The sequence below is a fragment of the Aythya fuligula genome, chromosome 3, assembly GCF_009819795.1.
Source record: "Aythya fuligula isolate bAytFul2 chromosome 3, bAytFul2.pri, whole genome shotgun sequence".
Classification (NCBI taxonomy): domain Eukaryota; kingdom Metazoa; phylum Chordata; class Aves; order Anseriformes; family Anatidae; genus Aythya; species Aythya fuligula.
The window spans coordinates 57,631,366-57,646,340 of NC_045561.1; the positions used below are offsets into that span (position 1 = coordinate 57,631,366).

The following is a 14,975-nucleotide window of genomic DNA, read 5'->3' on the forward strand; positions in this document are numbered from 1 at the left end:
AATCCTGCCTATTTGAACACGGACTGTGATGAAGTGTATATTCCAGTTGTTGAAAGTCTGTCTGGGGGGTTGTCAGCCCACATTCTCAAAATCTTCTTTTAAACAACAAAAGGTCTAAAGTATACAAACAAAAAAATCCCCTCCCCAAAACCCTGCCCAAGTCTCTTGTCTCTCTCTCAGCAGGAAAACAAAACAAAAAAGCCATAAGAGAGATGTCTTTTTAGGAAGAAAACCTCAAAAAATGAAGTAATCAGCGATGACACGGTGAGAAGAGCAGTTGTTAGCAGTGTGTGTTCCCATTTCCCCACCCGCACAGTCCCACTGCACTGCCACTTCGGGGAGTGCTGGAAGGCCACTGTACGTACATATACATTACCTCGCCAGGCGAGCTCAATTTAAATGCAGCCTATTAAATTATTTACAGAAGACAGTTGGCCAACCCATTGTATTGTGCTGGAGGAGCCAAAGGTCACTTTGGTGTGTGTGGTTGATTCATAGGGAAATCTGATACAGTACTTAGCTCTTTGCCTCCCAGTCAGTGGCTTAAACCTTACGCTCATTATGAGTCAGAAACCAGAACTCTCAGAAAAAGCCCAAGTCTGTGTTTTTGAGGGTTTTTGAAGAGGCCGTGCAGCAGGATCCAGAGGGCCACCAGAGCATCTGCCAGGGGATCGGGGCGTGTTCGGCCGTAGCAAAAACCTGGCTGACAGTGTGATAGCTGAAACTCTCTACCCTTGTTTTCTTAAGGTTCCAGTTCTTGTGCTAACATCTTCATCAGCCATTAGGAAATTAAGGCATTAATGTTTATTCTTCAGATAGGTAACACCTTTTATTTTTTTTTCCTGGTTCCTGGATGCCAGCTTCTCCTGCAAGATTCACTGAACTGGTTTTATTGGGTGCCCGATACATTCAGGTCTATTGCCACAAGATACAAACTTGTGGGTTTCTTGGTGAAAAATCCTGTCAAAGCACATGGTATCGGGGTGCCCATGTGCTGTGTATTGCCAGCTTCTGTCAGCTTTAAAACACTGCCTGGCCCCTGCCAGGCTTGCTCCCTCCTGGAAGCAGTGGAGGTGCTGGGCAGGGCGAGGCATCGCGGCAGCTGCTGGTGGGGTCTGGCTTTAAAGCCAGATGCTGCTTTAAAGAGGAGGTGGGAGACCAGAGCACAGCTGGGAAACCTGTATTGTGAGCAGCAATCACACCAGTGGGAGTCTGGGCTCTGACAGCGTCTCCTCATGCATGGTTTTTGTTTGTGTCTATGCACTTGTCTTTTGTTTCTTTTTCCTAGTGTTACCGCTAGGAACAGGGGCACAAATGTTTTCAGCGCACTCCATTCAGGATGCTTGTGGAGTTTACAAGCCCAGAGTGTTATTTTTCCTCTCCCCGAGTCCACAGAGGCGCACAAGTGCTTTTCTATTTCTGCGTGCCGGGTTCAGAAGTTTGCACTGCTGGCTGAGGAAAGGAGGAGTTTTGCTCCTGCGGTCGTGCTTTTAGGAGAGCAAGCCGATCGTATTTCACTCTAATCCTAAGCGATAGCCACGCAGCCTCGTCTGCTGTTCGGAGAGCCTCCCCGGAGCTCCCCGGCCAGGCTTGTCCTCCAGGGAGATCAGGGCAGCCGGAATTAGGAGTCGGAAGCGTGGTGGGTCTGCGAGCCCCCCCGAGCTGAGCCGTGCTCCGGTGGGATCCCTGTCAGCCCGTGGGGTGTTTCCAATGCACCGGGGCCGGGGGCTGGATTGTGCCTGGTCCTCTGAGCGATGCCAGGGAGAAGAGCGGAGCTGCAGTTTGTGCTGTTGAGTGGAGAATGGGGGAAACACGTGCCTCGGTGCTGTCTTCTGCTCCGCCGTTACACGCTTGCCTGAGCCGCTGCAAGGTGCCACTTTCTGCTGCTTTTCTCCCCTTTGTTTTCTTTGGCAGCTCACGAAGCGCCGTATCAAAGCAGCTTCAGGGGAGCTGCGCTGGCAGGGCGACCTGCCTCCGTACTGCTGCTGGTCTCAGCGCGGCGAGGAGAAACCTGGACGGAAGCCGCTTTGAAATTGTTTAGCCTCCCACAAAAAGCACAGGGAGAGGGGACGGGAACAGCTTCAGAAAGATCGGTTTGGAGCTGAGGCCAGTAGCGGGCTTGAAAGAAAATGAAAAAGGAGTGTGTTTCCAGATCCTTCAAACTCAAACAAAACACAGGCTCCCTCTCGCGTGCCGTAAGCTGGATAAATTTCTCCTCCTTGTCAAGGCAGACAAAGAGATTGTTTCGCAGCGATGGTGAGCTCTCCTCCATGTGCGTGCAGCAGGTAGACGAGGATGACGAGAACTGGACCTACAGAAGCCAGCACAGAAAAGGTGACTCGCTTTTTCTTTCCCCCCCGTGGGCACTGCTGCCTGCCAGCCGGTGCCGGGTCAGTGCCCGTGTCCAGGTCCTGCCGGGAGCCCGGAGCTGCTTGCTTGGGAGCTGCAAGAGGGGTGGGAGGAGGAGGAGGAGGAGGGCAGCACGAAACCGAGACATAGCACTGCCTTGCCAAGTTTTTCTCGGGTTAAAACTCTGGAAGCTTATGGTAATCAGCTGGAAAAACCTTTAATTTCCTACATGGGAGACATAAGGGTACTGGCTGTGGGGGTAAGGTGGGGTTGTGCTTCTTGGAGCTGGTAGTGGCTAGTGGCAGATCTTTTGGGCAGGTGCTGCAGGAAGCCCTCCTCTCCCTCTGTGGTACCAAGAGCTGTTTAAGACTCCTCTTCTAATACACTGGGTGGCTTTTTGGATGATTGCCTTGTGGTCCTGCTGGAAAATTTGAAGCGTGTTTTGTTTCATGAGAGCTGATTGAGCAGAGGTCCCGCATGCAAAGTCAAAGTGATGATGGGCCGGTAACGGGAGCTGCTTCGCAGAGAGGAGGAGAGACGGTGGGCAGCTCCCGAGGAACTCCCGCAAGGCTCAGCATGGAGTGTAGCTTACAGGGAACGTCAAACAGCCGCTGCTGTGTTTATTTGGATTTTTTGGAGTAGGGTTTGTCAAGCACGCCTCACATTTGCCATAAATCACAATAAATTTCTGAACTTTGCTCCTCTGCGATGGTGAGTTATTGCTACCAGGGCGCTTACTGGCTGGCAGAGAGCAGCGTGCGTGTGTGGGTGTTTAAAAATACTTCATTATAAGCAACTTGTTCACAATTTCTCTAGTGCTGCCACAGCACTGGGTTGCTAATGGGAAGTGTGAGGCGGGCTCGATTCTGCCATAGGGTCACTTTTGTGAGGGCAGGCAGGCTCTCCAAGGACATTTGAACTTCAAAGCGGTTTTTATTTCTTTTCACTTCTGGGAGCAGTTAGGAGCTTTGTGACCAGAATTTCAGTTCTGAGTCAGAATAAATTGTGGCTTCAGTAAACGGTTTGGAGCAGGAACACTAACACAGGATGTATACACTTGTGCTTTGCTCTCAGTACACTAGGAGACGATTTTAAGCTGTGCTTTGAAGATCGCTTTTTAACCCTTTTCACTGCTGGAAAAAAACAAAAACAAAAACAAACAACACCTGCAGTAGGAGCTTTTATTTGCAACTGGTGGCTGATTTTTTACTTTTAATTGTTGGCATGTTTGTGTTGTACAGCACCATCAGCTCTGCACCCAGTGTGTTTGGGAGCTGACAAGCTGCGGATCAGTCCTGCTGCATAACTCCCAGAAAGTTTCTCATTCCTTAGCTAGCACTCACACCGCAAGGCAGAGATGGGAAGGGAAGCTTTACTGGTGGATTAATGGTGTATTAATTTTTCTGAGAGCGTTATTGTATGTGTGATTTGCATAAAGAAGCCATTGTGCAGGCTGGAGGGGGAGGGCAGAATTCCTTCCGTAATTGGGCAGCCAGCTACGAGAGCCTCCCTGCCTGCTCTTGGTGGGATGACAGTGTGTTGTGTTTGAAAGGAAGGTGGAGGGAGGTATAGATCAGGTGGAGTTCGTTTCCCCCGCACAGGGATATAGCATGCAATGTGGCTTGGCTTGTAAAGTCTGTCCAGATCGTAAATCCAACTGCGTGCTTCTGTCTGACCGGGGTTCTCTGCATGGAAGGAGCTGATAAACTGGCAGGGGATGCCAGGGCTGAGGGGAGCTTGGGTTATATTCTGGCAGGAAAAACTTATTAAAACTACAAGCGTTTCGCCCAGTGTGCTGCAAGTCAGGCTTGTGCAATGTCAGAATGGTTTGGGTACCAGTACCTGGCTGAGTCGTCATCTTGGTTCTGTGTTCAAGGGCAAACAATGTGTGATAAATGAATACTTGTGTTCGCAAATTAGCTTGCTCCATTGGACCGTTGCATCACTGCTTGCCAGCCTTTGTAAAAATGAGGGCTCAAAACAGCATTGTCTTTAGCGCTTGAGTTAATCTACATGGTTTAAGATTAAAGCAGACTGGAAAGAAGCAAAAAGCAAAAAGCTGTGAGGATGAATAGTGCTGTATAGAAAATCTGATTGTTTATGTTAAGTTAGCTGAAAAACTATTAACATTTCATTTATCAGATTAAATTTACTTCCAGTTCTTCCTCGGGTAAGTTGATGAAGCCTGACAAATCACAGGTTCACCTTTTACCTTTTCCTTTAGCTAACTGTACGTGTAAAGGAAGGAGCGTTAATAGGAATTGGAATTAAATGAATTGTTGTTCTTTCTGAGCTGTTTCTCTTCCTGTCTTTTTAAACCTCTTATTCTTCTGCTGCTTCATTGCTCTTCCCGTCTCATGTTGCATTCCCACGAGGCTGCTAGGTGACAAGCACAAGGCAGCATGTGTTGCTTGGTATTTCACCAGCAAAATGGCTAATCTGCATTGGCTGCAAACTGGGACTTGCAAACAGTAGCCAGCAGCGAGATTGGTTGGATCTGTCAGTTTAAAACGAGTGAGAGAAACAAAAAGTAAATGCTAACTACCGGCACAGGGCACATCCTGACCTCCTACTCAGGCCGAACTCTGTGTGGCAGAAAAGCCAGGTTCTGATGCCTCATTCTTCGCTTTTGAAACCCACACAACAGCGCAGTGGAACCGGTAGCAGCAATTAGACCGCATCTGATAACGCAGTTACTGAAAGGGACGGTGAAAGGTGATAGTAAAATAAAGGTTTGTTGTTTGAACAGTTTATCGCCGATCCCTCTTTCTCTCCAGTGGACTTCTGAAATGAGAGCAAACTGCTACTCCTGTGTTTCTCTTCTTTAGCCTCATTTTTTAGGTCCAACCTCTTACCTTTTGGAGTAGTAGAATATTTAGTTATGCTGGGGTGTGTGTGCACGGATGGGGTGAAATGTCACGCCTCACATTTCTTAGTTTTTAGTTGAAAAAACAAAGGACCTTGAGAAATGTAAGTTGCTTACAACAGTCAAGTGTGATTTTTCCTGCTGAGGACAATACATTCAGCGTGGCCGGGGCCGGTTTGCACTCAGCCAGCTGGTTACAGACCCACACGCTGCTCTGACAGCCAGGAGAGAGATGTCGGTGAGGCGAGGTGCGGAGGTGCCTGAGCCTGGGGGCGTTGTGGCTGTGACCCTCCTCTGGTGGGAGTCTCTGGGGTGGCAGACACCGACCCTCTCAGTGATGTAGCTGCTCGCTGCCACTTCTGTGAGCACTCGGTAACTTCTCTCTGTGAGGGATAAAGACCTGTTTTCCCTCACAGAAGATACCTGTGCTGTTACTCCTTCTGCTAGCACTTCGGAGAGGTAGGTGTAGGAAGAGGCCCAGCGGTAAAGATGGGCCCAGCAGTGTGTTGCTCCTGCCCCCAAGTACCTCAGACTAGCTCACAGCATTTTTTTTTCCTGTAAAAAGTACATTATTGAAAAACACTGATGGAATTGTTCTTTGAAACTGGAGAGAAGGTACTCGAGTACATGAAGAAGTGTTTCTGATGTAAGGAAGTATACAAAAGTCATTCATGTGGAGTTTTTTTTTTTCCCCAGACCCATTTGCTGTATGACATAGCAAGTTAACTTCAAACAGAGATAACACCTGAGTCACGTATTTACCTCCACTTGGCAGAAAATGAGTCACATTTCAGCATCAGAGCGCCTTCCCCAGTTTGGCAGAGTTTGGATGTCTTTCCCTCCTCCCTTTGGCTGGGGCAGGAGATCTGTGAATGGCACTGCCCTTGCCCCAGTCCCATGGGGATATGTTTCTCTGGAGCCCAAAATACCCTCAGACCTTGTTTCTCATGTGATTTCCTTCGGATTGCGATCTCTGGTCAAGTGTTTTTGAAGTCCAGTAGCTGTTAGGGCTGCCACAGGCGGCAGTGGGTGGAAAGGAGACTTTCACCCATGTGTGCCTATTCCAGCCCTCTCCCCCACCTCCCGTCTCTCCTCATTTCTCTGTTTTTTCACCCACTGCTTCACTTGGTCGCTTTCCAGCCTTTCTGCACCACGAGAAAGTCAAAAGACTTGGCTGCTTTTTACAAGCAGGCTGTTCTACCTGAAAAACCTCTTTGGACTCATTAGTCAGAGAAATCTCATTTCTCCTGTAACTGGGCTTTTTAAAGAAAATCCAAACAGAGTTCAAAAGGTGGCAGCCACTGGCAGTTTGCTGTCTGCTGGCCAAGTCTTAACATCAAAGTGTTTGGAGTGCCCTTTTTTTTTTTTTTTCCAAAACCAGTCTAAACTTCAAACTTTCTTTTAATGCTAAAATTTCTTTAAATTCATGAGTAACTCCTTGTGCGTTCAGCCCTTGGTGCCACTGTGGCGTGTCTGATAAGAGGGAATTCTGACATCCTGATGACAGCTCTTACCTTAGAAATACCCAAACTGTAAGTTAGCTTCCTAACCATCCCCTGCGTTGTGTTGCCTGGGAATGTCACAGTTATCGGGGAATTAAATTTCCATAAATGTAACAATGACTTTCTTCTAACCCAGCAGCAATATTGGTGCTGCCTTGTTATGCCAGTAAGAATTATGTTCTTTAGCTGCGTCTGTGTCATCTGTGGTTGGTTTAGACACATGGTACTATCAAATAAGTTTGATAATATTGCATACATTTTCCTTAGAATTCCAGAGGCACAATCAAGACTCTAGGCTCTGAATTTTTATAACACTGACGAGTTTACATTTTCAGTGCTTCCCGTAGTTTCAGGATTTACAGCTCTGACATCGACTAACTTCAGCACAGAGCTTGCTTTTGAGAGCATCAGGATGGTCTTTTTCTAAAGTCCACATGAATTTTAAAATGTTGTTTTTAAATCGTGAACACAGTTCTTATGTATTCCAGTTTGGCTGAGGTGATTTTGTGGAAAATCACGTTTTCCTTAGTGATGAGATGCAAGAGTAACAAGAACTGGTAAGTCTCTGCAAGCAGGACTACTGAATCCATACTTCTCTAATATAAATTTATTTAACAGAGCTTTTTTTCTGCATGCTTTTTGCACAAGATTTGTGTTCAAGGGGGAGAAAATGTGTCAGTTAATGCATAGATAAAGGTCTGTAAGCCTAAGGGAGCTGCTGGCGTTTGTAGGTGCAGGAATATGTGGTGGCTTATAGCGGGGGGGGGGGAGGGGGGCATGTGTCTGTGAAAATAGTTCTTCAAGCTTTGGGCAAGTTCATAAATAATCATTTATGGAAGTCTCAAAAAGCATTTGTGTCAGCGACTGGACTAGCTCCAAAATACATACTGCATGTTTTATATACATTTTTGTGGAAGGCTTTTTTTTTTTTTCTAAAGAAACGGATGTTTTATAGACACACATTTTTTTTGTATGTGTGAGGAAGTGTATAGAAATCTAAAGGTTTAAGTGGACAAAATTAGCAATTTGATATGAAGGCCCCTTTTTGTCTTGTCATACCCGTTCCTTTCCAAAGTAAGCTCCGTTTGCAAAGGTAAAATTGGATGTATTTATGTGTTTGCAGCAGTTCTAAGAATTTGACCACGTGGTCAGGTTTGCATCTTAGTATTACCGTGTGGTTGACACCACTGGATGCCGTGCGTTTATGGAAGCAGCTCTCAGCTGGGAGCAGAGATACGGCTGCAGTCACTGCAGCTCGTGCTATTTGTCCTCGTGTGACTGTATGGTTGAGCAGCAGAGGGTTGTTTAAAGCTTCAGTGCTGTACAGTGGCAATCAAAACTTTTCGTGCTGGTGGAACAGCTGGAGCTATTTGAAAATACTGCACTTAACTGCAGCTCCAAGTAGCGACTTCTGGATGTTTGCACTTAATTGCAAATTTAATCCAAACTTGTCCTTCTTTCCCGCGTCTTCTGGTAAACATGGCCAAACGTGGGACTCTGAAAGTGGGTTTGCTGAACAAAAATTTGTAAGCTACAGAAACATTAAGTTCAGGTAAGTAAAGTTGATATGTGTCACGGAATCATTGGTTCAGATGTACTTCTCTACTTTTGTTTTATGAAAAAAAATGTAGATTTGTCTGTCATTGCTATTTGTTTCATAAAATCTTCCCAAATTTCAGTCCCTTGCTAGTTTTATTCCACAAATATCTTTTATCCAATAAAATAATTATAATTGCTCTTTGTCATCCAATCAAAACCTTTCAGGTGAAAATTGAAATGAGAAAAAATAGGTGGCTGTGACCTTTATCAGGTACTGCCATCCTTCCCTCTGTGGGCTGGGGTGCCGTGGACCTGTTCCTCTCCAGGACACGGTGAGTGGTGAGCTGCAGCCTCTGTTGAAGCAGGTTTCAGAGCAGACTCTGCAAATACCTGTGGCTGCTTTCGCTGTCTGCGTGCTGTCTGCTCCAAGAGCCGTAACCTCTTACTAACGTAAGTTTATGTTGCTGAAGGGTCTTAATCTCCTAGGAGACTGTGGAATTTTTTTGTTATGATGAAAGAGCTGGGAAGAACACGCTTGCACTGAGTTATTGTAGGGAATCAGCATTTTGGAGCTGTTGTCTCAGTGTGCTTTTGGTAGGTGAAGGGTAGGTAAGGGCTGAAGCTCTGCTGGCTGCGGCTCCCAGGGCAGATCCTAGCTCCTTCTGGGCAGCTCTGTGCTGCTCATTCAGGTGTTTGCTTGCTGACACCTGTTATTATGGAGCCGTATCTTCACCTTTGAAGTGACACTGTCTGCGTTTATCTCCTGAATTTCACTTGCAGAGTAGCTCCACTAAGAGTTTTCTTGGTTGGTCCCTGGAGAAGACCACAATCTTGGGAAATGCAAATCGGGCAAGTTAAGTAACACCTGACTTAAGGCATTTCCGAAGTTAAAAGGACATCACAGCCCAATTTATCCTGCAGTTCAGCTTTACGTGACGTTCAGATTAGCACAGTAGGCAGAGCAGTGCACCTCTCAGAAGAGCGTATCATTTGCTAGCTTCTTTGCAGGGATGAAGAAATGAACAGGGTGCCAAGGTTTTCCTTCTAATTGTATGGGTTTTGAGCTTTAGGAATGGTTTCAAGTTGTGTTTCATGATTCACATACAGCTTTTGTTTTGTTCCCAGGACACCTCTAGTTCTCTCTTAAATCCAGCTAATCCTTAGGCTGAAAAATTTGGGCAAATGCTTCCCTCTCAGGAGAGGGGCAAAACTGATGTCTCCCAACATTCACATTTTTCTCTGAGCTCTCTGTATCGTATAAAGCAGGCTGGATGTTTCCAGGTGTTGTATGCCGTGTTTGAGCTGAGACAATGCACTGTACGCGCTTTCCTACTCCCTGCTAATAAAGTAATAGCATATACAAAAATTGCTGTTTCCATGCAGTTGTTAGCCAGCTGCTCATGGATTGTCCCCTAAAACAGAGGGCGTCTGTCTTTGGAGTGGTCATAGCTCACCATTCTGGCAGGACTTTGTAAATATTATAGCTCCTTTTGTTTTTTTCTTTCCCAGTTTGTATTACAAATGAAAAAAAAGCGAGTTTGAAAGTTAAGAATGTTTTTAATGACTGAAGCTAATGAAATTTGCAAGAGTGTATTTAGTTTCTCGTACAGTATTTGGAACTTCTGAAAAAGGGATTTGACAGCTTGTAATTTAAACTGTGAAATATGTTTATTTCTTGTCTTTTGTCTGCAGAATTTCAATAAAAATAAAGCTAATTAAGCTCTAGATTTTCCATCCAGTCATCCATTCATCTGCTTTTTTTTTTTTGCTGACATTTAATTAATTTAATTTATTTACAAGCCTTTTTTTTCCCACTTGTAGCTTGAAAACTCTTGTCTCTTTCTGGTGAATTGAAATGGAAACTGCACTATAACCTCACGTGTAGCTTGCTGCTCCAAAGCCAGAGCTCAAGACAGCTGTTAAAATGCAAGGCTGAGGTGCTTGTGATGTCTACGCAAGGTGTATTTCCAGTGTGAGCATGTACATTGGACACCTAAGAGCGTGGCATATTTTCCATCCCAAAGGGAGGTAATTAATATGTACACCCTCTGCTCCTTCTGGAGCTTCCCTTACATATGGTGAGGCAGCTTCTACTTGGCACTGCACCTTCCTGAAGCAGATGGTTTCCCTGGACATTGAGTCTCCAGGAACTTGCAGCGCACCAAGGGGAGCGGTGAGCTGCGAATTAAATGCGTTTCAGCCAGTGTGTCGTTTGCGGGTGCATCACCCAAAATGAAAAGATGTGAGAACTGAGTAGAAGGCTTCTGACAAAGTTAGGAAAGTGTGTGTGCACTGCTGTGCCTGCGTATTGGGAGGGAGAGGGGGAGGCAGAGATGTGGCTGAATCCCTGAACTCTGAATACTCCAAATCGCTCTCTCGTAGGCAGCTCCCAAGTTGACTGTATTAGTTAAAGAGGGAGCTATAGAAAAAACAGGCTCGTGGATTCAGTCAGTCATGCCTAATTTCAGTGCTTGAAACAGGTACAGAAGCCAATGAATAGTAGAGGCTGTTGCCTTGTAGAAAGTGAAATCTGTTTGTACTTGCTTGCAATTTCCATTGATTCTTTTAAATCTGCTTTCCTCTGTTGTCATCAACAGTGCCAAACAGCTGAGGAGTGAGGGTGCCTGAGTACAGCGTAGTGTATGCTACATGGAAACTTCCATCCAGGGGTTGTTAGCTCAATTTTGTTAACCTGGAATGAGGCATGTGACGCCCTATATGATCAATACAGTGTATTCGTTTCAGAATGGAAGTGAGGTAACTGTGATGTGTGGTGGCAGAACCACGTATGAAATTACACGTTCGACTTGTGGCCAAATCAGCCCGCTTTTGCCAAGGGAGAGGCTCACTGTGCTCGGCAGGAACCAGTGCACACATGGCACTGCTCCGTTGCAAGGGCTGTGGCTGGCTGACACGGTGAGCTGAGCCTACACCGAGCGGACTGCAGCTCCTCCACCACCGCTGGTAGGCTGTAATTCAGCTGGGACTGAGTGGAAGGCAGCAAACCCATTAAATTAATCAGGTCAAACGAGAAGTAGCTCATTTCGTTCTCCCTGCCCTGTGCTGACACTTCACACACATGTGCTGGTGCCTCCACAAAGAAGCAGGAGCTTTTCTACCCTGGGGGTAGCCACAGCAAATGCCTGGGAGAAAGCTTGGAAAGAGCTGGAACGGGCAGATGCAGGAGTATTTCCCACTTCAGAGCTGTAATAACCTACAAACTGCTGCTGCATCCCCCCCTGTGCACAGCCCCTGGTGAAGGCTCTGGCCCAGTTTGCAGCCCAAGGACAGTGAGTGTCAAGTGCAAATACTTTTACGTTTGTATTCAAGGACTTGGGTGTCCCAAAAGAGAATGGCTTAAAGTACTGCAGACCTAATAAAGCTTAATTCAGTTCAGAGGACTGTTTGTGGTTCATTTGGTGAGTGTTTTTGACCACGTGAATGAAAATTGCTCCCAGCCAGTTCTGATGGTTTGCCTGCACAGTCGTACTCCCCAGACCAGAAGAGAAACTGGTATTTCTGTTTGTTTCCTCATGTTTGTCCTCTGTGTGACAGCCTTGGGGAGCTTAGGATGATTGTTCTGTGTTTGATTACCTCGTGTCATAATTGTGCCTATTGAGGGGGGCAGCCTGTTCGGCTCTGCTCCTCCTGGAGAGACTGCAGAAGGGTACAGTTGCCTTTGTTGCTCTGACCTCTTAAAGTGCAATTTGCCTTCTAGCCTACGAAGAGGATGATAGCGCAGTAATTCCAGGTGCCTTTCTTGCCACCCTTGGTTTTGATATTCCCAGTACCTCAGAGCATTCTTCAGCAGCCCTGGTGAAATGCCCTGTTGGTCTGAAGGAGCAACCCACGTGAAATCATGGTACCCCGTGGGGTATTGCTGGAGCCATGCACAGATGAGTGGGCAAACGAAGGTGCCTGGGGATTTTTCTTTTTGTTTCATTTTAAAAGCAAATACAATTGACAAAGCTCTGTTGCATCAATTAATCAAAGATAATTTAACACACAAGTTTGAAAAAAATAATTATATATTGTTGTCAATTTTAAAGTAGATCCTTTAACAGCACATTGAAGTAATGGGATTGCCTGTTGTTTTTCCAGGCTTTTTCGTCAGAATTTCTACTCTTGCCTCTCAAAATTTAGGACTGTCAGTTTCAGTACAACTAGTTTTCTCTTTGTTCCTACAGGGAGCCTTTATACATTTTGTCCTCTTTGTTCACCTTCTGTGGCAAATAAATTCCTGAATGAATTTAGAGAAGTTGGTTGCGGATGCCTTTCTTGACCTGCAGCAACTCTTACAAAGATTTTGTCCTTTCCGTGCCCTTGGTCTGAAGAGTAAGGCAAACAAAAGATAAGGCAAACTAATTCATGACTTCATTTTGTTTGTTTTCTTCCTCACTTAAGGCAGAAGATAGCCCTTTCTGAAAATCATTCATTTTATCGGTTTTAATGCCAAACACTTTGCACCTGCAGGAATTCCTGTTTTTTTTTTTTTTTTTTTTTGTTTTTTTTGTTTTTTTTTTTACAGAAGAACTTTTTGTTTGTAATAGGCAGAAACCATAACACAATTTCATAAATGCTGTCTGTAATATCTAAGTGAAAACTCTGCCAGTATAGCTATAGCCATTATAGGAATAAAAATAAAGCTGTCTTTTAAAAAGCTGCTTTTGATGAAGCAAACAGATAGATAAATAAAGAATTTTAATTTGGCTCCTGAATGGAGATATGAAGTGGAACTAGATGCCTCCTTCAGGTAAGATGATGGCACTTTAGGCTTAATTCTCTAAGAAAACAATTTGAAGTGGTTTCAGAGGTTTTATTGGAAAAAGGTTGTTTTAGAAATAATTTTAATTATGGGCAAATGTTTATCAGTTTGAGTTAGTTGAAACAGATCGATGGAGTTACTCTAATTACTCACGGTGGATTCTGCTTGGAAGGACAGACTTTCAGCCTCATCATCTGAACGAGCCGTTTGTCTTGCCAGGTCTGCTGTGACCTTCTCCAAACCAATTTCATCGTCCATAATAATTTTTAAAATATTTCTTTGCTCCCTCACTGTGTGAGGAAACTCCACCCTAACCAGTGAAAAATTCCTCGAGTGGAACTGGTAATACAATCATATCAAGTGCAAGAGAGAATAGCAAAATATTTTCTCTTGCTTCGCAGTTAGGAGAAGGTTCAGTGCTAGTTACCAAAATAATAGCTAATAGATTTTCAGCCAGTGCTCGGTGTCCGAGTTGATGCTGTCCCTTTAAGCATATCCTGGTGCTGACCTTCTTTATCTCGCCCCTCTTATCACCAATGTGGCCACCACGCCTGGTAGGCTCAGGGTCTGGCTTTTCTTAGTGCTGGGGCTGTCTGGAGACAAGCGGTGTGGGACTGTGACAGTCAAAAATTGTATTTTTACTCTATCTGTTTTCTTTGGATAATTTTTCAGGGCTTTTTGTTTGTGTGCTTTACGCACAGTTTGAAAGGGAAATGTGTCAGAGTGATTCAGGCTTTAGAAAACCTCTTTCAAGAGTTGGCGCCCATCCAGGGTATCAGAAACATAGGTCTCCACAGACCACTTTGGTTTGAAAGGAAAAAGTGTTTAATTAGACGCCCCAACAGCCCTGCTGGCTGGCGGTCACACTGGGATGTGCTTTTGCGGTACAGCAACACGTGAAGCAAGACAGAAAGTGCCCAAGTCCTGATCCTTTTACCCTGAGTTGGGCAGACATCTGCGCTTTCTTCCGTGCTCGTTTTAATGGTGCGATCATTAGTAGCACCAAATGCTGCGAGTACATACATATTTTTAACTAAGTTTGACTTGAGAGCAAGGAAGACGTGTTTTGATGTGTCAAACCTCCCCACTTCATGTGATTAAAACTTTTCAGATGACCATTACCAGCCCTTATAAAACATGGTTATGTATGGGGAATAGCGTAATTCTCCATGTGTCAGTCATGGTCTGCTCTATCAAACCAGTGTGTTTAGCATCCAGTTAGCAGGAGCAGTGTCCTCATGAGAGGTGGCCACAGCAGTTGGCATCACCTCCTCTGCTTCTGCCCTGATGTGGTAGGTGTGGTGGGCACTCATTCCCAGAGGCACCATTTCACACTTGCAGCTCTCTCTTCCTATTCAGCTTGACACATGGTGCTGTATTCAGCCAGTTATACTTTGTAATTTGCCTCTTGGAAGGCATTTGTATATTATTTCCATAGAGTTCAGCACCCCAGTACAAGGGGAAGCCTGGCTGCTTAGTGTCACACACAGCACATCGCAGGGTGGGCGGTCAGAGAACCAGTTTCCTGATGGGGCTCGGGACCAGGTGTGAGGTCCTGCAAATGTCACAGGTGCCAGAGAGCATCCAGACCCCTCAGGTTGTGTAGGCTGTTCCTTGGCAAGTCTAACTACCTGGGGTGTTTGGGAGATGGAAAACATGCATCCCTATTTCCAGAGCTCCCCTCTCCCTTGGGGGCTCCCAGAGCACCCACATAAACCAACATTTTACATGGGTTACACATCCACTGATACAACCCCCCATCAGCTGGACCTGTTCTGCATGTGGCCACCATGGCAGCTCTCATTTAGAGGCATCGGTGCAAAAATTAGGTGGTTGTGCTTTGTAGTTCCTCAGCAGCACATGTGCTTTGCCTTAAACCATCACTGGATAAGCTATGGGAGCGCACTGGGAATGCGGATAGAAGCTAAGTTGATCCCCAACCAGTGGCTTTAAA

At 45.5% G+C, this 14,975-nt stretch overlaps 1 protein-coding gene across 1 annotated transcript in view; it reads left to right on the forward strand.

Annotated features, from left to right (window-relative positions):
• Positions 1-2,129: 2,129 nt before the first annotated feature.
• The window catches only part of NHSL1 (NHS like 1), a 97,688-nt gene continuing 84,842 nt past the window's right edge, over positions 2,130-14,975 (forward strand). The window contains exon 1 of the mRNA XM_032184303.1: positions 2,130-2,334. Within this exon, the coding sequence (XP_032040194.1) occupies positions 2,130-2,334 (205 nt within the window). The remainder of the gene's footprint in view (positions 2,335-14,975) is intronic.